Source organism: Budorcas taxicolor, chromosome 10 (genome assembly GCF_023091745.1).
Source record: "Budorcas taxicolor isolate Tak-1 chromosome 10, Takin1.1, whole genome shotgun sequence".
NCBI lineage: Eukaryota > Metazoa > Chordata > Mammalia > Artiodactyla > Bovidae > Budorcas > Budorcas taxicolor.
Genome location: NC_068919.1, coordinates 80754556 through 80780785, shown reverse-complemented (window position 1 = coordinate 80780785; position 26230 = coordinate 80754556). Strand labels below are relative to the sequence as shown.

At 39.3% G+C, this 26230-nt stretch overlaps 1 protein-coding gene across 3 annotated transcripts in view; it reads right to left on the bottom strand.

The window, feature by feature from the left end:
* The window catches only part of PCNX1 (pecanex 1), a 177988-nt gene extending 152241 nt beyond the window's left edge, over window positions 1-25747 (bottom strand). For all 3 annotated transcript variants that reach the window (XM_052647207.1, XM_052647205.1, XM_052647206.1), the window contains exon 1: window positions 25595-25747. In XM_052647207.1, the coding sequence (XP_052503167.1) occupies window positions 25595-25747 (153 nt within the window). The remainder of the gene's footprint in view (window positions 1-25594) is intronic.
* Window positions 25748-26230: the final 483 nt, after the last annotated feature.

Sequence of the window (26230 nt, the reverse complement as noted above, 5' to 3'; positions counted from 1 at the left end):
TAGATGATCTGAATCTGTAAATTTTGGTGGAAGTCAATGTCTTTAGTTAAAACGTTATATTTGAGTGCATGCTAAGTTGCTTCAGGCATGTCCGACTCTTTGTCACCCCACGGACTGTAGCCCACCAGGCTCCTCTGTCCATGGGATTCTCCAGGCAAGAACACTGAAGTGGGGTGCCATGCCCTCCTCCAGGGGATCTTCCCAACCCAGGGATGGAACCTGCGTCTCCTACTTCTCCTGCACTGACAGGTGGGTTCTTTACCATTCTATTTCTACCCTCCTATTTCATAAAACAATTTTGTTCAATTCATTTACATATATCTTTTATCTAACTAAAAGCCATCATGAGTTCTCTAACAGGCTTACACAGCACATTATCATCATTTTGGCATATATCATTTAAATTATAACACTTTTGAACGTGTATGATGTTGTTACTGGAAACTGTTTATAACAGATACCCATTTGTGTTTTATTAGGACAATTTTTATTCCTTTTCCATTCATCTCATGAATGCATATTCCTATCTCCATAACTGAGTAACATACGTAGTTTTATCGTTAATAATTCATTACGGCGTTCAAAACTTGCAGTTGCAACAGTAGGACATGACTTTGTGACTAAACAACAAACCCACCTAATAGTTACACTAACTATACTAAATTTTTTAGGACTTAAAAAAGAAAACCAAAAAAAAAAAAGAAAAGAAAAGAAAATCGTGTTGAAAACACAAAAAAGCAACTGGGGAAAATAAGTAAGCAAGCAAGCAGCAGGCAACATAAAAGACTTCGTAACAACTCAGATAATATGGTAATTCTTTCTTTGTTGAGGGACAGTTGGATGGTAGAATCTAGCCTTACATAGGCATACCTATATGAATCTAGACTTTTATAGGCATATCTCAGAGCTATCATAGGTTTGAATTTAGAGCACTGCAATAAAGCAAGTCGTGAGAAAAATCACTATTTATGGCAACTACAGTCTTAAGAAATGTATTTCTTAAATAATGAGACTTGAAAGTAGAAATTATTCTTGATCCATGGGCTGTAGAATGGCTGTTGTGTTAGTAAATATGAAAACAACATGAATCTCATTGTACATTTCTAACTGAGCTCTTAATGGGCCAAGTATGTTGGCAATGAGCAGTAATATTTTGAAAGTGATCTTTTTCTTTACCAAAAAAAAAAAAAACCTCAAATGAAATTATAAGAATATAAATTGAGAGGCACCAATGTTTTGTTTTTAAAAAAATTTTTTTTACAATTTTTAAAGGTTATTTTTCATTTACCGTTATTACAAAATATTGGCCATATTCCCCATGTTGTACAATATATCATTGAGCCTATCTTACACCCAAAGCTTGTACCTCTCACTCCTCTACCTTCACAGTGCCCCCCTAGCCCTGCTGCTCCTAAGTCCCCCTACCCCTACTGGTAACAAATAGTTTATTTTCTATTATCTGTGAGTCTTTGTTACATTCACTAGTCTGCTGTATTTTGTAGATCCTACATGTAAGTGATATCATATAGTACTTCTCTTTCTCTGTCTGACTTATTTCACTTAGTATAATGCCCTCCAAGTCCACTCATATTGCTGCAAAAGGCAAAATTTCATTCTTTTTTATGGCTAGGTAGTATTTCATTGAATATATATATATACACCACTGCTTCTTTATCCATTCATCTGTTGGATTCTTAGGTTGCTTCCATATCTTGGCTATTATAAATAATGCTATCAACATTAGGATGCATATTTTCAAATCAGTGCTTTTTTTATTTTAAAGAAATACATCCAGAAGAGGAACTACTGGGTCATACAGCAGTTCTGGTTTTAGTTTTTTTTGAGAAATTTCCATACTGTTTTCTATCATGGCTGTACCAATTTACACTCCTACCAACAATGTACTAGAGTTCCCTTTTCTCCACATTCTAACCAATATTTGTTGTGTGTCTTCTTTCTGATGACAGTCATCTTGACAGGTGTGACTGGCTTTGATTTGCATTTCCCTGAAGATTAGCAATGTTGCGCAACTTTTCATGTGCCTATGGGCCATCTACATTTCCTCTTTGGAAAAATGTCTATTTGGTTCTTCTGTCCATTTTTTAATTAGGCTGGTTTTTTGGGGTTTATTTTGCACTGAGTTGTACGAACTGATTATATATGTTGGATATTAATCCCTTACCAGTCATATCACTTGTAAATATTTTCTCCCATTCAGTAGGCTATCTTTTTGTTGTGATGGTGGTTTTCTTTGCTATGCAAACAATTTTAATTAGGTCCCATTTGTTCATTTTTGCTTTTATTTCCTTTACTTTAGGAAGACAGATCCAAAAAAATACTGCTGCAATTTATGTCGAAGAGTGTCTGCCAATATTTTCCTCTAGGAGTTTTATAGTATCCAGTCTTACACTTAGATCTTTAATCCATTTTGAACTTTAGCTGTCCAATTTTCTGAGTACCACTTGGAAGAGACTGCCGTTTCTCCCTTGTATAGTGTTGACTCGTTTGTCATAGATTAATTGACCATAAATGCAAGGACTTATTTCTGGGCTCTCTATCTTGTTCTATTGATCTGTGTGTCTGTTTTTGGAAAGGTGCCAATGTTTTGTTTTACATATGTTTTTCTGAGTAAACCTAACCATTCTGGAAACAGAATGGGGTATCCTATACTAAGAACCATCTTGATTCATACCTCCTTTTGTAAATACGTTAACTTGACATTCTGTTGTATGAATCATTCTTTCAATAGTTTAATCAGTCTAAGTAAATCCCTAAGTAAATTGATAAAAAAAATTAATCATATGGTAAATATTTCTGTCTCTGATATAGTCTATTGAAATAATTTTTCAGAATTTATAGTAAGTGAAAATAAGAAAGCTAGGTTATTATCTTTTTACTATACCTCAAAAAAACAACAGTTCAGGGTATATTCAGTGAGATTATCTTAGAGGCAAATATATGAAAAATAATGGAATTCTTTGTGCACTTAATAACTATATTCCTATAAAAGTAGGGTACAATATAAGCACAAATAACAACAGTTTCAATTTAAGGCTTAAAAATCAAAAGATTTATTTCAGTAACAAAAGCATTAAGCCACAGGAAAATTACAAGGATCAATAAAAATAAATTTTTTATATAAAATCTGAATACACAAAAAATAAGTTATCAAGCATTATTATTTGATTGTACATTCTTTCATGTTTCACTAAAAACAGAATGGAATAAATTGCAAGTTGAGATCCTAACACAAGAATGAAAGTCAGTTAAGATTTAGAAATTAAAAGTACACTAGCAAATTTCCCTAGTTGCCCAGTGGTTAAGAATCACCTTGCAATGTAGGGCCATAGGTCTGATCCCTGCTCTGGGAAGATCCCACTTGTCACGGGGCAACTAAGCCCAGAGTCACAACTGCGGAGCCCACACACTGCAACTAAAACCCCACACACAGCAACTCGAGAGGAGCCCCCCTCGCTGCAAGCAGAGAAAGCCCGTCCATAGAGCAAGGAAGACCCGGCGCAGCCAAAATTAAATTTAAAAAAGTATACTAGCTCTCTTAAGAGCATTAACAGACTGCATCTATCATTCTTGCTCTGAACTCACTCAACTGGCTTGAAACAGGATGATGGTATTGCAGGCTATATAATCCATTTCTACTTTAAAAGTAAATGTTCAAATAGGCAATGTATCACACATGAGAGTTTACGTGAGGTAAATATGAAAGCTGCCCAACAGAAAAAAGAATGAAGGGAAGTACAGTTTATCTTACTGCTGCCACTTCCTCAGTTTCCATAATGGTAAATGACACATTCAACTCAAGGAATAAGAGTTTTATTCATTCATTCAACATATATTTATTGAATACCGATTTAAGCCCCAGCTACGTTGCAATAAATAAGATCCTTTCTCTCTCCTGGAGCATCTTAGGAGAATGACTATGCTTTTACCAAGTGCTACGTGCTTTAAATGGCAAAGTATCTGTCTCACAACAATCCTTTGAAGAAAGTACTATCACTATCTACATCTCTTACAAATAGGAAAACTTAAAGGCTTATGAAGTCATTGTCTGTAGCTGGTAAACTGGCAAAAACAGGATTTACATCTAGTCTAACTTCAGTGGTTGAGAACCTGAGTTCCAAATCATTATAAGTAGACAGTCTCCTTCAAGGCAGTGTTAACTTTTTTTTCACTGCCGCCATCTTAAGGAGTCATTGTAGACATTTTCCCCCTCAGTGTTCCCTGTGAAATAATAACAAATAGATATATTGGTTTCTGTCCTGGCTCCTGGCACAGAGCTCCTCAACACTTCCGATTTCCTAAACGAGAAGAGCACAAGGGGCATCTGCCATTCTAACATCTGGTGTTTACTCTCGTTCCTGACATGCAAATCCCTGGGAATTTCCTGGGTGATAGGAAGGCCTGTTTTCTAATGAGGTGACTCTGGGTGGGCTCCTGAATCAGGGCTGGTCACCAGAAAGACTAAGCCATGATTAGAAGCTAGGAATCTTCAGCCTCATCCTTCAAGCTCTGTACGGTTTGAAAAGGGCTGGAAGTGGAGTTAGTAACTGATCAGGCCTGTGTGAAACAATCTCCATAAAATCCCAATAGTATGAAGTTCTGTGAGTTTCCAGGTTGGTGAATACAGAGAGGTGATGGAGGGCCGCACCCCCAGAGAGGGTATGAAAGCCGGGAACTCTTTCCCACACATATACCCTGCTCTATGAATCCGTCCCACCTGCATGTTCTCTATCTTAATTACAGCCTTTTACAACAAACTGGTAGACAGTAGGCAAACGGTTTTCCTGAGTTCTGTGAGCCTCTCTAGCAACTCAATCAAACCTCAGGATGGGGTCACGGAAAGCACTGATTTATAGTCAATTGGTCAGAAGCACGAGAAACAGTCTGCACTTTGGACTGGCATTTTAATTGTGGGGAAGAGGAGCAGTTTTGTAGGATGAAAAACTTAACTTGTGGGATCTGATGCTATCTCTACGTAAATGCATCAGAACTGAATTAAACTGTCAGAGAGTGTCTCAGAGAATTCCTTGGTGGGGAACCCCCCCCCACCCCGCAACATCTGGTGTTAGAAGTGCTGTAAGTGTAGAGGAGAAGCATACAGAAGTGTAGGTTTTCTAAATACTGACTCCATCATAAAATTTCACCACCACAGGAACACTGTGTATCTACATATACTACATGCATATCTGTACTTTGCACATAAAAATATTTCACCACTACCCCCCATCCCAAGAAATAACTTTTGCCCGCCGCCCGCCTGAAGACAACATGCCTATTGAGAATGAACACTCTTAGGTCTTGCCTGGTGGTGGAGCCACTGGCTAAGACTGCACTCCCAATGCAGGGGGCCGGGGTTCGATCCTTGGTCAGGGAACTGGATCCCGAATGGCACAACTAAGAGCCCACAGGCAGAAACTAAGATCCAGCAGAGACAAACTTTAAAAGAGAGAGAGAATGAACGCTCCAGAGCAGTTTCTCAGCCTCAGCACTGCTGACACCTGGGGCCAGATAATCTTATGTTGTTAGGGGCTGTCCTATTCAAGATAGCATGTTCAGCACCAACCCTGGCCTCTACCCACTAGAAACCGCAATGCCAAACTTCAGTTAAAGTTTCCAAAAAAGTTCCAGCCCTTGAAACAATTGTGTCTCTTGCTGCTATTTACATATTCATGAAGACAACAATTTCAGATTTCATAAAATTTCATAAAAAACTAGAATGAGCAGGATTTAAACAGACAGCAAATGCTGCACCTCTGTAGCTGGAGTGAAGAAGCACATGTAATAGCAGCAGCAATGGCAAAACAAATAGTATTTTAAATAAACACAGCAGGGAAAAAGGCCCACATAAGACCAATAAGTGAAAGGATATTAAATATTAATAAAATCCATTTATAATACGGGCATACCTTGTAGATACTGCAGGTTTAGTTCCAGACCACTACAATAAAGTGGGCAGCACAGTGAAGCAAGCCACATGAATTTTTTGGTTTCCTATATATAGAATATATACCCACTATACTGTAGTCTATTAAGTGTGAAATAGTATTATGTCTAAAAATATGTACATACCTTAATTTAAAAATACTTTTTTGCTTAAAAATGCTAACCATAATCTAAAACTTCTGCAAGTCATAATCTTCTTACAAAAGTAACATCAAATATCACTGATCATAATAAAAAATTTAGTAATAAAATTTTGAAATAATATGCAAATTACCAAAACATGATACAGGGACACAAGAAAACAACACTTTTGGAAAAATGGTGCCAACGGACTTGCTACACGGGTTGCCACAAACCTTCAACATGTGAAAAAATAAATACCTATGAAGCATAACAAAGGGAAGCCACAACAAAATGAAGTACGCCTGTACATGCTACAGAATCTGGCTACCTTAGTTAGCCCCCCCTCCAAAATGATGAGTAAGACAAATTATCTCACTGAGAACCATAACTAAATTGCAGGAGATTTATAATGGGCTTCCAATGTATTCACATAATATGCTAGCTGAGAAGGGGAGCCAAGATTAAAGATATAATTAGATGGTGATTTCAAAGGCAGCTCTGAGAGTTCTAGACTCAGAATAAATACTGAAAAAGATCTGGGGACACTTAGTTGACCCCAGTCAATCACAAGAAGGCTTTCAGACACGGATTAATCAGAAAAGCATCTTGCATGACTGTGGAAGAGCACAGTGGAAAGTGACCGTGATGGTCATCTTGAGGCCAAATGGAAGAAACAGCAGAGGCAATCTCTATAACCCTGAACCAGTGGTTTAACTTCTAGGAGCCTTTGTTTCCTCACTAGAAAAATAGGGATAGTAACAGATCTTCATTTCACAGAGCTACAATAAGTATTAAGTGAGAAAATTTGAAAGGAGATAGTGCATGGGCATATAATAGCACAACTATTTGATGTTGTTAATAATATTTGAACAATGTAGCGACAAAGGTCCATATAGTCAAAGCTATGGCTTTTCCAGCAGTCATGTGTGGATGTGAGAGTTGGACCATAAAAAAGCCTGAGCACGGAAGAATTGATGCTTTCTAACTGTGGTGCTGGAGAAGACTTTTGAGAGTCCCTTGGACAGCAAGGAGATCAAACCAGTCAGTCCTAAAGGATATCAACCTTGAATATTCATTGGAAGGACTGATGCTGAAGCTGAAACTCTAATACTTTGGCCACCTGATGTGAAGAGCCGACTCACTGGAAAAGACCGTGATGCTGGGAAAGATTGAAGGCAGCACAAGAAGGGGATACAGGGGACGACAGAGGACGAGATGGTTGGATGGCATCACCAACTCAATGGACATGAGTTTGAGCAAAATCCAGGAGATGGTGAAGGCCAGGGAGGGCCCAGCATGGGGTCCATGGGGTGGCAAAGAGTCGGGCACGACTGAGCAACTGAACAACAATGTAGTGACAAAACTAAGATAAGCAAATATGAACTCCAAAAAAAAAAGATGAGGCGGTTAAAACTTGTGAGACCTCAGAATACACAGAGGTAAATATCAGTCTGATACTGAACCACCAGAAGTCACTGGAAAATGGAGAAATATTGCCATAACACAGTAAAGAAAAAAGAATCTACATTCTAAACAAAAACCTAGCATGCTCAATGGTAAAACACTAGAATTCTCATTAAAGATGGGAATAAGGCAAGGCTGTCCATATTTTCAGCATTATTTTATATAGATATGTGAAGTATCATACCAAGAAATTACACAAGAGAAAAAAGTATAAATACTGGGAAGAAGTTAAAATTGTTACTTACAAATGTAACTGCATATCTGAAAATCTCTTTTAAATAAACAGAAAAATTATGAGAAAGAATAACCTAATTCTATGGTATCTAATTATAAGATAAATTGAAGTCAACAGGTTTGTATGGAATCCTGGAACAGAATAAAGGACATGAGATAAAAAAGAAATCTGAACAAAGCAGCGATTGTAAGTTAGCAATGATGTATTAACACTGATTTATTGGTTGTAATAAACACACCATAATAAGCTAAGATGTTAACAACAGGAGAAACTGGGTACAGAATATAGAGGATCTCTCTGAGCTTTCTCTGCAAATTTTCTATATATCTAGAACTATTCTAAAATAAGACTTCAAAAAAAAACCATGATTTTTCTTACATACAAGTAATTATCAGTTAGAAATATAGCAAAAGAAATGGCTGCATAGTATTGGAGCTTCAGCATCAGTCCTTCCAATGATTATTCAGGATTGATTTCCTTTAGGTTGGAACTCCCTTGCTCTCCAAGGGACTCTCAAGAGTCTTCTCCAACACCACAGTTCAAACGCATCAATTCTTCGGAGCTCAGCCTTCTTTACGGTCCAGCTCTCACATCCATATACATGACCACAGGAAAAACCATAGCTTTGACTATACAGTCTTTTGTGTGCAAGGTTAACACAGAAGAAAATGTCTTTTTAAAAAAATCTACTGAGGGACAAAAAAGAAATGAAGAGTTCATCTTAACCCAATATTATAAAAATATCAAACCTTCCTCCCTAAAGAAATCCAAAATTCAACACCTTTCAATAAAAAAATTCAACAACATCCCTGGGAAACGGAACAAAATGGAGAAATAAACATGCAAGAATGGCCACAGAAATAACAAGAAGAAATAATTACTAAGAAAGAAAAATTTATTAAACTAGAATTACTAAAAGAAAATATGGCATTCATGTAAGAATAAATATACTGATAAAACAGAAAATGCAAATACCCCAATGGAAATTTAAGATTATGAAAAATGAGGCATTAAACCACTAAGAAAGAGATAGGAGTGTTTAATAAATTAGGTTGATTGAGGCAACTGTCTAAAAAAATTTTTAAATAGACATTCCATATCACTTAGAGCAAAATAAATTCCAAATAGGCTGAACTATTTAGATGTTTCCATTAAGATTACAAATATATAATTAATTCTTACTATATAAAATAAATATCTAGATATCAATAACAATCTACTAGAAAATAAAGTACGTGAAACTATTACAGAAAAATAGGAAAAAAAAAAATGACCCCTAAGCTTATGAAAAGATTAATTTATCCATGACTTCTCACCCTACCCCACTCCCATATACCTCCTAACATCAGCTGTCTTGTTTCATCACTTCTCTGGGGTTCAGTGTGCAGTGAGCAACTTTTGTGTCAGAAATCCCGTCCTAACAAATAGATTTAACAAACTCAACTTACGTAAAGCTACCTGTGTTCTCTTCATATATCTGTAAAAAGATGTCCCTAATTGATTATGTAGGGTGAGAATAGTTGAAGATAGACCAGAAAGACCATCCGTGAATTAATTATCCTGCCTATGCAGAAGAACAGTATTCCCAAAACTGATTAGTTGTTACTAGCCAGTTTAACTTATTCAAAGCCTCTGTTATTTTACTGCATACTAAACTAGCGAATTAGTTGGAGAAGGTAATGGCACCCCACTCCAGTACTCTTGCCTGGAAAATCCCATGGACGGAGGAGCCTGGTAGGCTGCAGTCCATGGGGTCGCTAAGAGTCGGACATGACTGAGCAACTTCCCTTTGACTTTTCACTTTCATGCGTTGGAGAAGGAAATGGCAACCCACTCCACTATTCTTGCATAGAGAATCCCAGGGATGGGGGAGCCTGGTGGGCTGCCATCTATGGGCTTGCACAGAGTCGGACATGGCTGAAGCGACTCAGCAGCAGCAGTAGCAGCAATCCCAAAATGAGAGAAATGTCAATTAAAACTACTCTAGGATCCTACTTTTAACCTATGAAAATCCCAAAACTATGTGAGGCTGTGGCACACAGGAGCACAATCGGGCACTCTAATACATTGCCTGCAGGCATGTAAAGTGATAACTACCCCTCTGAAGGGCAACTTAGCACTATCTTTGAAAAAGACAAAAGCATTTATCCCTTTGACCAACCAATCTCATATCTAGGAATTTATCTTAACATTGTATCTAGACACATGTAAGATTACATCTGTGCAAATTATTTACTGCAGCATGGTTTGTGCTAGCAAAAGGCTATAAACAAATATCTATTAGCAGGGAACATGATAAATAATACACCCATCCAATAGAATACGATGCAACTAAAACAAAAAACAACTGAACCCAACAAAAGTTCGGGACCAGACAGCTTCCCTGGTGAATTCTACCAAATATTTAAAAAATTAATACCAATCCTTCTCAAACTCTTCCAAAACACACAAGATGAAGGAATACTTCCAGACTCACTTTGTAAGGCCAGCATTGTGCACTGCAAGTCACTTCAGTCGGGTCCAGCTCTTTGCAACACTATGGCCTGCCAGGATCCTACGTCCATGTGATTCTCCAGGCAAGAATACTGGAGTGGGCTGCCGTGCCCTCCTGCAAGCGATCTTCCTGACCCAGAGATTGATCCTGCATCTCTTACGTTTCCTGCATTGGCAGGTGGCTTCCTGACCACTAGCACCACCTGGGAAGCCCAGCATTACCCTGATACCAACACCAGACACCAGAAGGACAGAAAATTACAGGCAAATAACTGTGATGAACACAGATGCAAAAATCCTCAACAAAATATTAGCAAACCAAATCCAATAAGACACTAAAAGGATGATACACCATGAGTGGAATTTATTATAGAAATGCAAGGATGTTTCAACATCTGCAGATCAATCAATATGTTACACTACTTATACAAAATGAAGGGTAAAAAATCATATAATCATCTGAACAGATGTAAAAACAGCATCTGACAAAACACTCATTTATGACAAAAACATTCAACAAAGTGGGTATAGAGGTAATGTATCTCAACATAATAAAGATCATATATGATAAGCCCACAGCTAACATTATCATCAAAAGCTGAAAGCTTTTCCACTAAGATCAAGAGAAGGATGCCCACTCTCAGCACTTTTATTCAACATATTATTAGAATTACTAGCAGGAGCAGTTCTATTTACAACTGCATCAACAGGATAAAATACTTAAGAATAAATTCAACAAGGGGAAAGAAAGACCTGTACACTGAAAACTATAAGACACTGACTGAGAACAGAAGTGAGGATGACACAAATAAATGGGAAGATAGTTCATGCTTATGGATTAAAGAATTAATATTGTTAAAATGTTCATACTACCTAAAGCAACCTAAAGAATCAAAGCAATCCCTAACAAAATTCCAATGGCATTTTTCACAGAAATAGAACAATCCTAAAATTGATCTGGAATCGCAAAGGACTCCAAATAGCCAAAGCAATCTTAACATAGCCAAAGCAATCTTAAGAAAGACAAACAAAGCTGGAGGCATCACTATACAGCCAAAACTTGCTTCCAAACTATATTACAAAGCTAAAGTAATCAAAACATTATGGTATTGGCATAAAAACAGACACATTAATCAATGGAACAGAACAGAGCACCAAAATAAGCCCACACTTTTACGGCCAACTAATTTTACAACAAAGGAGCCAAGAACAGACAACGAGGAAAGAACAGTCTCTTCAATAAATGGTGTTGGGAAACTGGACAACCACACGGAGAAGAATGAAACTGGACTGCTATCTTACACCACACAAAAAAACTAACTCATACTGGATTAAAGACTTGCACATAAGATCTGAAACCATAAAACTCTTAGGAAAAAAACAAAGGTTAAGCTCCTTGACAGAGATCTTAGTGACGTTTTGTGTTTGATACGGAAAAGAGAGGCAACAAAACCAAAAAAAAAAAAAAAGTGGGATTACATCAAACTAAAACTTCTGCACAGCAAAGGAAATCATCAACAAAAAGAAAATATTTACAAATCATGTTTGGTAAGGAATTAACATTCAAATATACAAGGAACTCATACAACAGCAAAAAAAATTTTTTTTCAATGTAAAAATGAGTCTGAAAAGACACTTTTTCAAAGACAGCTAGATGGCCAACAAGTACATCTTCATATTCAATATGAGGTGCTCAATATCACTAATCATCAGGGAAATGTAAATCAAAACTACAATGAGATACCACCTCACACTTTCAGAAATGGCTACTATCAAAAAGACAATAAACAGCAAGTGTTAACAAGGATGTGGAGAAAAGGGAACCCTAGAGCACTGCTGAAGAGAACATAAACTGCTACAGTCACTATGGAAAACAGTACACAGAGGTGCCTCCAAAAATTAAAAACAGAACCACGATATGACCCAGTAATTCCACTTCTGTGTATTTATCTGAAGAAAACAAAACTGTTAACTCAAAAAGATATATGCATTTGCATGTTCACTGCAGGATTATTTATAACACCCAATTCATGAAAGCAACCTAAATGTCCATCACTGGATGAATGGATAAAGAAAATGTGGTGTGTGTATATATATATAAAATAGAATACTAGTCAGCCTTAAAAAAAAAAGGAAATCTTGTCGTCTGCAACAACATGGATAGACCTTGATGGCATTATGCTAAAGACAATAAATCAGAAACAGAAAGACAAGTACTGTACAATCTCATATGTGGTCTAAAAGCAAAACAAAAACAGATCACAGTGAACAGATTTGATGGTTGCCAGAGGTGGGGGTAGACAGTGACTCAAATGGGTGAAAGGGATCAAAAGGTACAATTTTCCAGCTATAAAATATCATAAGGATATAATGGCAGATGATTACAGTTAATATTACTGTCATCACATATTTGAAAGTTCCTAGGAAAGTAAATCTCAAATGTTGTCATCACTAGAAAAAAAAAATTTCTAACTACGTATGGTAAAAGATGTTAACTAGCCTTATTGTGGTGATCACTTCATAATATATTCACAAATATTCAAACATTGTGCTGCACACCTGAAATTAGTGTAATGCTGTATGTTAATTTAAATAAAGAACTGAAAAGCCCTTTTGGTACTGATGCACAGATGTTTAAGACCTATTAAGGGAGGGGAGGCGATATATAGAATGGACTGATAGGAGAAGGAGACAGGTATTTGAATTTGAATCTATATGCTGTAATGGGAGTCATCAGAAACTACTCACAGTGGTTGCTTATGGGAGGCAGTGCAGGTGAAAACTGGGAAGATGGTGGCAGAGACAAAAGGGTGACTTAGAGTTTCCTTTTTAATCAGGCAACTTTAAATTTAAAAATTATTAGACAAAAACATGAATTTTTTTAACAAATTGTTAACAGGGAAGGTCTTTATCACATGAAGAAAAGTTGCAAATGTGACTACTAAAAATGTTAAATTTACATGCTCAAAAAACTTAATCATACAGTTAAAAGACATATTAAGGGAAATTTTTAATATATAATAAAGAGCTAATTTCTATATATACAAAGGGCTCTCAAAACCACTTAGAAAGAACATGACTAAAATAATAAAGGATTATTTGACAAAAAAAAGAACATGACTTACAAAAAAGGATAAAGGACACAACAGATAGCTAAAAGAAAAGAGATATAAATGTCTACTAAACCTATAAAAAGATATTCAAAGAACCTATTAATAAGGAAACACAAATTAAAACATGATGCCATTTTACAAAATCAAAACATCAAAAAAAGACTAATAATGTTGGTGAAAACAAAGAGCAGTAAGTCCGTTCACATACACTAGTGAGAATATAAACTGGTATAACATTTTCTGAGGTATAATCTGACATCTAGTTTAATTTTAAATGTACATACTTTGACCCAGTAATTTTCTAGAAACTGATGCTATAAAATTTCCACAACTAAAACCTTAAATGTACGAATGTGTTCCGCAGTATTGCCACAGCATCGTTTGCTTTTACTTTGAACCCTTCCTTTGGACTATATGTACTTTTATTTTGGACTCTTTATACTTGAGTACTACCTGGAACAATTTCTATAACTAATATTATTTTCAGGATGAAAACCTAATGGTTTTTTAACTGAAGGGTGAAACGCTCAAGGATTAGAATGGGTAAAAAGCACCATATAAGTGTTACTATTATCAGTACCATAAAAGCCTCTATTTCAGCCAGAATCAAAATTATTCAGTAATTTATTCACTGCTGGAAAAAAGGAGATGACTTAAACCAGCAACCTAAGCAGGAATCAATAAGGTATTTTCAGACAGTCACGAATAATAGACTAACACCTCCCACGTAGTGACTGTTAGCATGAGGTGTTCACTAGCAATCACCTACAGGCTTTTTCTGTTGGTACATCTAGGCAGAGTGGCTTTTCAAAATACACATATCTGGAAATTCCCCTAGACAGTGATTTATTGGAGTAAAGCAAAATAAGAATGCAGGTAAATTAATCCCCAGTTATCAGATGGTGAGCTTTTCTTTTTTTAAAGAAGAAATATAAAGGCAGCTCTATGTTACCCCTCGTGTAGAAGCCTGAGTCATAGGGCAGGCCAGCAATTCTCAAGTGGAGTGTCATGACAAACATTAGTCACGAAAATAAAAAGAATTCCTAATAATCTTCCAAAGCTGCTGAGTAACTTCCTTTAAAAACAAAGACGGCTGACTCAGGAGTATCTCAACAGCAGCCCCACTCCTGTATTATGATATGCATTTTGTTAGAGAAGGAAAAGAGATGAGCAGGTACTCAGAATGAGCAGGGGAGTGGAGGGCAGGCAGCTTAAAATCATCCCATGGAGAGTTCTAATTCTCACCCGACTAGTCAGCAAAAATACATAAAGTTATGATTAACTAAAAGCCACCTGCCAACGCCTGCAACGGTGTGAAGAGCTATGTGGTGCACTTCTGTGGCTTTAGTAGTTTGACTTTCAGTAGATCACCTACAGATATTCTTTACCAGGAAAGAGCCAAGACAGACCCACAGTGAAAGTCTGAGCAACACTGACACTGCAGTATGATGTGAACAAAAACGATGCTACGAACAGTTGTCGGCAGTTGTGTGAGATTACCAAATCAAAGGCTAAGCAACAATGAGAAGTAAATCTGCAACAGTACACTACCCATATTAGATATCATGTTAAGTTCTATAAATTCTAGGAACTGTAACTTTGAATGATTAACCAAAGCTTAAGAAAGCCTTAATAGGCTGGATATATTACAATAAAATACTTGACAGCAGAGCAAACCATTACACCCAAGAACAGGTATTCTTTCACTAAAAAATCTTTTCCACAGAACAAAGATTCATTTGCCTGGTGGCAAGACTATGGGAAATGATGTTTCAGCAGAAATAACAAACTCCATAAAGGTCCCCCACCATAAGGCCTAACACAGGGTTAAGGCTGTGAATGTATAAACCCTCTGCATAAAGCCTTCTAGGAAATGAGGCACCCTCCTTCCAATTCCTGAACACTTTATGACACACAGGAGATTACTCACAGTCTTCTGTGTAACATGGTTGTGCGTCTGTCCCACTGCTTCTAATTTATAAATTAGGGAAATAGCATTAAATGGACACCGGTGTCCATTTTGTGTGAATGGGGTCTAAAATCTTTTTCTCATCTTTAGAATTATTTCATACCATATATAAAATATTTCAATTAAAAATAGCCTCACATAGGTCAATGGTCAATGCATGATTTAAAAATCATTCAAAATACTTTTATCCATCTAAAATGTACCTAGCACAGACATAAAAACTTTTACTAATTTTTCTTTTAAGACAATTCGATTGTTATAAACTGTAAAATTCCTCAAAGAATAGAGGAATGGTAAGAGAAAACAGAAAGAAAGAAAGCCATATTAAAGATGATGATACTAAATACAATATAGAATCCTAGGCTGGATCCTGAAACATAAAAGGGATGTTAATGGAAAAACTGGTGAAATCCAAATAATGTCCATGATTCATTAATAGTACTACACGTACCAATGATAATTTCTCCATTTTGACAAGTGCACCATGGCTATGTACAATTTTAATATTAGAGGAAGCTGGACAAAGGGTATATAACAACTCTCTTTACTGGTTTTGCCAACTTTTCTGTAAACCTAAAACTATTTCAAAATACAAAGTTTTCAAGATGATAACTACGGTGCTTGAATCTGTTCAGTTAATGTCTAGACAACATTCAAGGAGTGAGGAGGATTAGGAAAACAGCCAGATACACAATTCAAACTTCTCCAATTTGTGACTAATATTCCTGCCTATTCTCAGGGCAGCTGGCTCTATTTGGTTTGTACTAAGCTCTACAAATAGGACTTCTTTTCCCCTTAAAACCTCAAAAGGAAATGGCTTGCTTTCCCCTAAGTTTTCTTTTCTTTCTTACCATAACATTAAGCAACAGAGACTAGTACCCATGGTACAAGTTATAAAACATGTGACTCCTAAGGTTCTGAAGATAAAGGAAGGAAAGAAAGAATGAACTGTTTTATCATTCTAGCAAAGAAAGCATTTAATCAACTCTTAGGGTGACAAGCAGAGGAATCAGAAGCAATAACTATTCCAATAGGTTTGGTAAAGTTCATCAGCAATTCATCTGCTAAAGAAGTTAACAGTATAGTAAAATCTACAGAATATTTGCTGTAATCTGCCCTTTTCCATACCACCTCTCTATGCCATCCTAGTGTGACTACCCTGTTAACCCAGGAGTCCTAGCTCACCTACAAAATAATTCTCTGCCTCCCCAGGAATGCACAGAGATACAGGAAAACCATTTGATTTAACTCGGATAAAATAACAGAAAGAAGCAATCAATTTCCTCTCGAAACATTTCTGCTTGTTTAACAATTACCTACTGTGGAAATTATCTGAGTACCGAGAATAGGAAAAATCAAATAAAAACTGTTTTGTGACATATATTAGTGCAGTAAACATCTTTAGTTTGGACTAAAAAAAAAAATTGTATTAAAAAGTACTTTATGAGAAATTCTGCCTATTATCAAAAACAGAAAATTACATAAATGGTTTATTCAACATTCACTGAAAAAGAAATTTATAACAATAGCACTCTTTTTGCAAAATGTTGAACAGGGGTGGGAAGACAAGTACTCTCAATACTGCTGATGAAAATTAAATTAGTACTACCTGTCAGGAGAGCAATTTTTGACCATTTTCTTCTTTTCAAAAATTTTTTTCTTGGCTTCTGCTATAGGTTCCTCTCTTCATTTTCTTTTTGCCTTCTTGCTTCCTTTGCTGATTTTTAACTGCTCTTGGGCTTTCGAGTTCTAACCAAGCTCCTTTCTCTTGATGAATTGTATTTTCTCCCTAGATCTTCTACTCTGTGGCTTGGATTCTCCTCTATCACTGATAACTTCAAGCAAAGATTACCTGCAATTTCTCTCTTGAGCATTCGTCTTCAAACAACTCTGAACTCATGTTCTCCAACCTCAAAGGAACCCTTGAAACTGACCAGTAATTCTACCATCTCTGCTACACAATTTTCCCGCCATGAAAATAAGGATAGCATTTCATCTCCTGGAGATTCTCCTCAAACCTCGAATATGCTCCTCACCTTCTGCTTACTCTCAACAGAAAACACTCTGTACTTTAAGAGGTTACATAAACCACAGAAGATCTACCTCAACTAATTAACACCAACTGCTGATCCCTTTGCGGTCAGCATTCGTCCTTTCCTCCTCCTGAGGATGATCCCTTACTACCCGTGCTCCCTGGACCACAAATCGATTTTGCCTTCTCAGTGATCTTATGCTGTTATTTCACTCTCTCATCCATATTTTTTTTTCATTATAGTCATTTAATAAAAGTGAATTATTTATCAAAGAAAAATATGCATATACTTTAATAAGTCCACTTCTAAGGATTTATACAAAAGACTAAAGATTTACCTCTAAGAATATTTACCCTAGTGTTTTCTAAATAGCTAAAAACTACAGCAATGGGAATATTGTCAAATACACTGTAACATATCCATACTATAGTTTACTACAGAGTGATTAAAACTGCTTTTTTCCCCACACAGGAAAACATTCACAATTTATAGTCAAGTGAAAAGAGGAGACTTCAAAACTACAAATTTTATGAGCCCATTTTTGTAAGGAGGAAGCATAATACGTATTTATATATTCCAAATACATTTTGGTTACTATAACAGCCTATCTGAAAGGGATTACAGATGGTTTTTATTTTCTTTTTACTTTTAATTTCTGATTGTCATACATATATACTTACATCTGAACAAAAAGGTTCTATTGCACCGACAAAGCAAAAGTCGAGGTACTGAGCAAATAAAAGTACAGCATTAAAGACTACCAAGAGTGGAACGGATGGATGGCATCCCAGACTCAATGGATGTGAGTTTGAGCTAACTCCAGGAGACAGTGAAGGACAGGGAAGCCTGGCATGCTGCAGTCCATGGGGTCTCAAAGAGTAGGACATGACTTAGAACTAAACAACACCACAAGTGAAATGAAGGCTGAAATACGCAATTATCACTAAGTTATTTTAAATTAAAACTTGGGTCTTACTTGGGAAGAGAAAGCATTCTTGATAGTCAATAAAGTTATCCAACTTCTTTCAGTTCTAATAAAACTAACCCTCATGCTGGAGTGCCACCCTTTATAAAACAGCCAAAAACTGGCAAGAGGCCCTCCTCATATCCAGGAAAGTGGATAAAGATGAACAGACTAGAGCGTATTCACACAAAGCAACACTGCTCAGCAATAAAGGAACAAGCCACCAATACACACAACCTGGATGACTCTCTCCAACACTATGCTGAGAAGGCGTCCACAAGCACATGCTACATGACTCCATTTATATGAAGCTCCACACTCACTTATGAAAGAAAAAAATCAGAACCAGGGTGACAGAACTGACTGGAAAGGGCAAGCGGGAACTTTCTGGGGCGATGCTGATGTTCTTCCAACGTGATGGGCTTGCACTACACAGGTGCAAAGTCATTTACCAAAACTCACTCAATGGTTCACTTTTAGAACTCTATCTAATGGTACGAGTGCTGGAGTGTTTGGGGTGATCTGTATTAATGTCTGCAACTTACTTCACATGCATCCCCTTAAAAAGTGTGGGGGGGGGGGCGGTTCTTGACAGGTAGAGAAATTCAGAGGCAGAAATGGAATTTTTAAAAATAGCAGAATCCAGGTGGTGGATACAATTCTTTTGACTTTTGTGTATGTCTCAAAATCCTTAAAAAAAAATGTTGGAAAAACTTACTGAAAGTAAAGTCAGCTACAGAGAGCAAGCTACCTGCTTATTAAATCTGTGTATTCAAAGACTTGAAAAAAAAGGAAACTTTCCTAGTTTTCTAATTGCCAAATCATTTTACAACTTGGAATAACTTTTCAAATGGCAAAAGGACATTAACAAAAGACACTAAAACATTCCAGGGATCAACTGCTTTGATAAATTCACAAGTTTTTTTTTTAACAAGTTGATAAAATGAATGCTTTCTTGAAAACGCATTTGTAAACCATCTTTGGACAATGCACCCCTTAATTTATTTAGGGTATATAACAGAGATAATATAGGTCAAAACAGATCATCCACTAGCCATTAAACTTTTCCTAAAGAGTTTAGGTAAACTCCAGGAGTTGGTGATGATGGACAGGGAGGCCTGGCGTGCTGCAGTCCATGGGGTCACAAAGAGTCGTACAAAACTGAGCAACTGAACTGAACTGAAAGGATGCAGATACTAACAATCTAAAAATACTCTAATACTAATAATCATGTTTAATTGCTTATAACTTTCCTAATTGAAGGAAAACATGTTAAGAAATATAAATTATAAAATATAAAAACCTCAGTTTTAGTCATCGTAACTAAATCTTGTTTACATTGATCTTTAAAGTATTTTTAAATCTTTAGGAAAGAATGACTTGACAGCCTCAGAGAATTACTCACTAATAAGGAATTTATTATTTAGTACATGATAAAGATCAGCTACAGAGAGGAAAATAATCAGATAACCAGGAGGAAAAAGTTGAAGCCTTCATATATTTTATATGAAGGGGTTAGTTTCTGAATATAATCTCTCCATAAGTTTAATACAGTATATATTACTGTATATACAATGTGTATATTTGTATATGTATGTATAATGGCACAAAGTTTATACACAAGAAAACATATGCTGCATTTTTAGTGACTTAAGGGTTTTTCAAGTTATTCTGTATCTGATTTTTTGAATAATTCTCTCTTTTGTTTCCGTCATGAATAGCGATATTGAACCTAACCCCCAGTAAAATGTAACTCTACCATGGAACAGTCTACCTCAGTACACTCTACATCCAGCTGCTCGGTCAGTGAAGGTGTTAAGTCTAAAGAAGGTTCACACATATCATAATATAATACAGATCATATTTATTTAGAACCTAATATAAGCCAAACACAAGAGAAGGCACAGGTGGTACACTGCCAAACAAGTCAGACACAGCCTCTGTCCTCAAGGGACTTTCAAGGCAGTGGGTAGGAGAGAAAGTTAGAGACAGCAAACAAGCAAGCAAAGACATAAACGTGTTTCTGATAAGCACTGCAGAAGAAAGTTATGGGAAGGAATGATGGAAAAGAGAAGCTGTTTCTGCGTACCAGGTTAGGCCTCTGAGGTGACTTTTAAGACCAGCGGTACAGCCCCAGCAGCAAGCAGCCTTGCAGAGAGCTGGAGGGAAACGTATCCCTTCAGAACACACAGCATGTACAAAGGGCCCACTGGAGGAGCAGGCTCAGGAGGCTGAAGTAACAGGAAGGTGGCCAGTGTGACCACAACACAGTGGAAAACTACACAAACTGTAGACAAAGACGGAACTGGCTTTGGTGAGGCCTTGGTAAAGATGATGGACTTTAAGTGCAAAAAAAAAAAAAAGGAAGGATATTATATAAAAGGGGAATGACACAAACAGATTGTGCTCTCACTGTGGAGAAAAAGTTGTAAAAGGGCACGAGAAGCAGCCAGGGTAGCAGTGCAGACAAGAAACAGTGTGAACTGGAAGTGGACAGGGAGGCCTGAGACGCGCTGCCAGGGGGACTGGTAAGACTTGCTCCTAAGGCAAGAAACAGGGGGACGGTATGCGCTACTAGAGACAAGATGGTGTCACTAAAAGGACAGAAAGAAAACACTGTTTTTGGGGGGGGGGGGGGGGGGGCAGGTAATAGGGTATCTAGAAAGGTTTTAGATATCCCTGTGCAATGGCCAAATTCTGCTGGGTAAGCAGCTAGATATAAGTCAGGGGCTAGGAATCAGAGTCATATTCTGATCAAGTTCTCTATACTGACCCAGAGGGTTTACAAAATACATTAAATAGGTCACACTCCAGATCACCCACATCAGAAGGTGCACATTTTTAACTTGTCCAAGTGATGCTGCAATCACCGTGCACAATTATTTTGGAGCCCAAGAAAGTAAAATCTGTCACTGTTTCCATTCTTGAGAATCCCGTGGTCAGCAAGGAGATCAAACCAGTCAATCCTGAAGGAAATCCACCCTGAATATTCACTGGAAGGACTGATGCTGAAGCTCCAATCCTTTGGCCACCTGATGTGAAGAGTGAACTCACTGGAAAAGATCATGATGCTGGGAAAGACTGAAGGCAGAAGGAGGCGACACAGGGTGAGATGGTTGGATGGCACCAGAGGACACTGACTCAGTGGACATGAGTTTGAGTAAACTCCGGGACATAGCGAAAGACAGGGAATCCTGGCATGCTACAGTCCATGGGGTCGCAGAGTTGGACACAGTTGAAAAACTGAATAAAATGCTTCTGACGTCAATAGAGTCTGAGAACGACTTATGTAAAGAGATTTTATTGTTATGGTTCATTACCTAAGGATATAACTCTTTATAAAAGAAAACATTACATTGAGCAACAACATGTGAAGATAATGGTTTGACTTACTGTCTAATCTCCTCTAGTCATACATTATAGAGGAAATACTCTTCTAATTAGCTTTTATGAATGATTCTTTCTAATTAGCTCTTTCAAATGACTGACAGTCACTCTGAAGGTGAATAATTTCCTCTATTTCGTAAATATTGTCTTACAAAATACCCATGAACTCTCTCACAAGTGAGTAAATCAAAGTTCAAAAAGGTGGAGAGTCTGGTCTAAAGGGCACCTTATCAACAACAGAGCCAAGACTCAAAAATCAAGATAACCACCAACTCCAGTTTGCTTTCCATCACATGAAAATGCCACAAAGCTCACACCCACAAAGCTCACCATCTGTGGCATAACATGTACACACATAATTATAACAAGATAAAATGGGGTGAGTGCCTTAAGGCCAATAGAAGGACAATGAAAATAAGGAAGTTACTTCTTGACTTTCACTACTTAAAAATTTTATAATTGCAGAAACTTCAAAATCCACCTTTCAAAGTATCCACAAACACTACTCATTAAAAACAAAAAAAAAGTGACTCCTATACAAAAAGCCATTAAGACTCTTCCTGCTGCTGCTAAGCCGCTTCAGTTGTGTCCAACTCTGTGCAACCCCAGAGACGGCAGCCCACCAGGCTCCCCCGTCCCTGGGATTCTCCAGGCAAGAACACTAGAGTGGGTTGCCATTTCCTTCTCCAATGCATGGAAGTGAAAAGTGAAAGTGAAGTCGCTCAGTTGTGCCCGACTCCTAGCGACCCCATGGACTGCAGCCCACCAGGCTCCTCCATCCATGGAATTTTCCAGGCAAGGGTACTGGAGTGGGTTGCCATTGCCTTCTCCAACTCAATATAAATCTCTTCAAAGAGATCTTTAAAAACAAAAGGGGAGTAGGGGACAGATGCCTGCAAAATGGCTTCAAAAATCTGCTGGAACCAGTCACTAAAGCTGGTGTCCTCATCAGTAAAACAGGGTTTGGGATAAAGAAGCTATACACATACTTACTAGTTATTATCACTTGTAATTATTATCAGAAGAGCATACAAATAATCTATAACTGCCTGAATTTTAACATGGAATGCTGGATTTTGGTTCCAATGTATACGTCAATCTATCTACCTCAATACTATAGTACTAGAACGCTTCCTAAAAAGTTTATCAATATTCTTTGCCAACTGCCCCTAGATCATGATCAATCAGAAAGCTCAGGGCCATCTACACTGACCTTTTCACAACAGTTCTAATGCCTGTAGTTGTTCATTATCCCCAAGCTAGAAGTTGAAGTTCCTCAAAGGCAAAAGCTGTATTTTGTTAACTTATAACCATTCACTAATATCTGAATGCTTATTACGTGCTTGGCACTGATCTTAGTCTTGACAATACAGCAATAAACAAAAGTCTCTTACCTCTTAGAGCTTACATTCTACAGGGTAATTAATAAACACATGGCCAATTTGTAATAAGTGCTCTTAAATAAAGCAGGGTAGCAGAGCTAGGAAGTATTGCAGGAGCTAAAAAGTTCCTATTTACATAGGTTATCAAGCAAATACTCACATACACCTAAAACCTGAAATTAATGCAGCACGTAAGTCGCACAGATATCTGGAGGAGAGGAGTCATCCAGACAGGAGGAGAGGAGCAAGTGCAAAGGCCCTGAGGCAGGGACACAGTTACTGTGTGAGGAAAACTGAGAAGGCAAATGAAGTAGGGGCAGGGGAAACACTGGATGGGGTGGCTTTGAGAGCAGAATGCCATGAACTGACCTGTTTTAAGGGATCGTTCAGACATCTCTATGAAGAACAGAGAATAAAGAATGGAAGCAGTGACTCTCATTAGGGGGTGGTGACAAAGATTAGCTAGATTCTAGTTAGGTTTTAAAGAGAGAACCCACAAGATTGGTTGATGAATGGGATGTGAAGAGAAATGAAGAGAAGAATCAAGGAAAGCTTCTTAAAAGTTCAGGAAGAGTAGAGCTGCCATTCACTTAAACAACAAAGTTAGAAAAGCAACTTTACTTTCCCAGAACCCAGCAAACTGCCTAGCACACATCAGACATTCAGGTATTTATTTGTGAATTAAATTTAACTGAATAAGTTCCCAAAATGAAACAGTAAACTCAATGCATCGCTTTACATTTGTTCTAAATTTCCTTTAGTAATGCTTAATTAAACAATCTTAGGCACTAACACAGGTCCCATGCTAACATGGAAACCCTACACTGGAACACAGCAACTAACCCTTATATCTGAAGAACAATTCTCCTGGAGATAAAAGAAAACTGCATGAAAAGCTCTGTGACACCCTGAGGAGTCTTACACCCAAAGTAATTAACCTATTCATTAATGATGTCATATTCCTGGAAGATAGAGAAGTGCAAATAGAACTAACACTCCGGGCCAGAATTAATTGAAAATTATAACACTTTGTGATATATTTTCTGAAAGCGACAAGACTGAACAAGTCCCTTCAAAAAATAAGCCATCAGTAACTCAGCATTTTTTCTTAAAACGGCTTTTCCCTCCCTCCCAATTCAAGTAAAAATCGCTTGAGAATATGAATTATCTAGCTCATCTTCCTCCACTTTTTCTGCCAACTACGGTAAAGGAGCTTCACTTAGGAAAGAATTAGGTATGCTCACCTTTAACTCTTGGTGTAGTCATACTCCCAGATTTTCTAATCCAGCACCCTTACTACAGTTTCATGAAGAACCACAAACTTGGCAGAAATATTTTCAAAGACATTCTCCTAAAATAAAAAGTTACCAGTCTTTCCTCCCTTCCGGTTACTTTAAGATTTTAACTGAAGCTCAAGTATCACCTCTCTTCCCCTTTAGTCTCCCAAATGCCCCACCCTAACCTACTGTTTTGTTTTTTAAGAAAACTTTCGGCCAAAATATAGCTTAAAAACCCTAGATCGTCCTGAATTCAGCAACAGGCAGCGCTTTCCTTTTCCTATCAGTACAAGGCCTTGAACCAACCCAAACAAATCTGCTGAAATGCCAGCCAGAGTCCCCGTATCTCCCCCGCTCCCTCCCCCGAAAGCTGGCCTGGAAATAACCACCACTGACCAAGGAGCTGAACAGAAAAGAACCAATGGTAAGCAAAAACGGGATTCTGCGAGGCAGGAAGGGTGAGAGCCAGATTTTCAACCACCACGTCGAAGCGAGTTGAGAGGAGCCCGGGCGCCCCACAGATGCATTCCACACGGAGCGGCACACATTCCCTCCCCCCACCCCGCTCCGAGGGCTCCGCACGCGGACAAGCTGGAGCGAGGGTCCTCCTCGGGGAGGAGAGGCGAGAACGCCTCGAGGGGAAGGGAGTGCCCGGGATGGGGGGGGGGGGGGGGGTGTTGTCCGGCGCCCGAGGCGCGGAGCGCAAATAAGCACGCGCGCGCCCAGGGATGGACGCAGCGGCCCTCCGGAGCAGAAGGCTGGGCGCCCACCACCGTACTTGCGGGCTTTACCCGCGGGGTGGAAAGGCTGGAGAAGGCAGGATCAGGATCCCCTCCCAGCCCAGCCGAACCCCGAAGAAGGGGGCCTAGGCAGCTACTATCTCCCAGTAAACGGGCTGGGCGCCCGGGGGCGGGAGGTGGGGGCCGCGGCCGATCCGCTTTTCCCGTGCTCGCGGGAACAGGGGGACGCCCTCCAGGGAGGGGAGCGGGGGAAGGGGCGCACTGGAGCGAGAGCGGGGCGGCGGGCCCTCAGGGCCGCGGGATGGCGGGGGTGCGCGCGCCGGAGAGGGGAAGCGGGCGCACACACACACACCCGGCCCGGAGCCAGGGAGGCGCGACCGCCCGCCGGACTCGGGAAACCCGGCCCGCCAGGAGGGGAAGGAGCCACCCTCCTCCCCGCCCCCACACACTCACCATGTAGAGGGTGAAGGGCAGGCCGAGAAGAAAGAGCCACAGGTAGAGGTGCAGCGCGTTCACGAAGGTGGCCTGGTGCGGGTCGTAGTACCAGCCCCCGCTGAGCGCGGCCCACACCCCCTGCCGGAGGATCTGCAGCGTCTGCGACCCCATCCCCACCCGGCGCCGCCGCCGCCGCCGCCGTCCCCGCCGCCGTCCCCGCCCCGGCCCCAGCTCTGCCTCCGGGTCGCCGGAGCCCGCAGCTGCCCCGTCTATCCCCCTCCGGAGCTCCGGGAGAGCCGGCCGGCGCTTCGGCGGTCGCTAGGGCTGCTGCAGCAGCAGGAGGAGGAGGAGGCAGCGAACGAGGAGGAGGAGACCGAGGAGGAGGCGGCGAGCGGCGGGGCGGAGGAGAGCGGAGAAGAGGAGGAGACCGGCCTCCACAGCGCCGCCGCCATCTTGTCTCCTCACACCCGGAGCCGGAGCCAGGCCCCCGCCGACGGCGGCCAGCCAGCGCCGCCGCCGCCGCCGCCGCCGCCGCCGCCGCGACCCCCGCCGGCCGCCAGCCCTGGGCCCGGCGGAGAAGGAGGCCCGGCGCCCGGGAGGGACCGGGAGCAAGCCGCGCCCCCCTCCAGCTCCTCCTCTCCTCTCCCTCCGCCC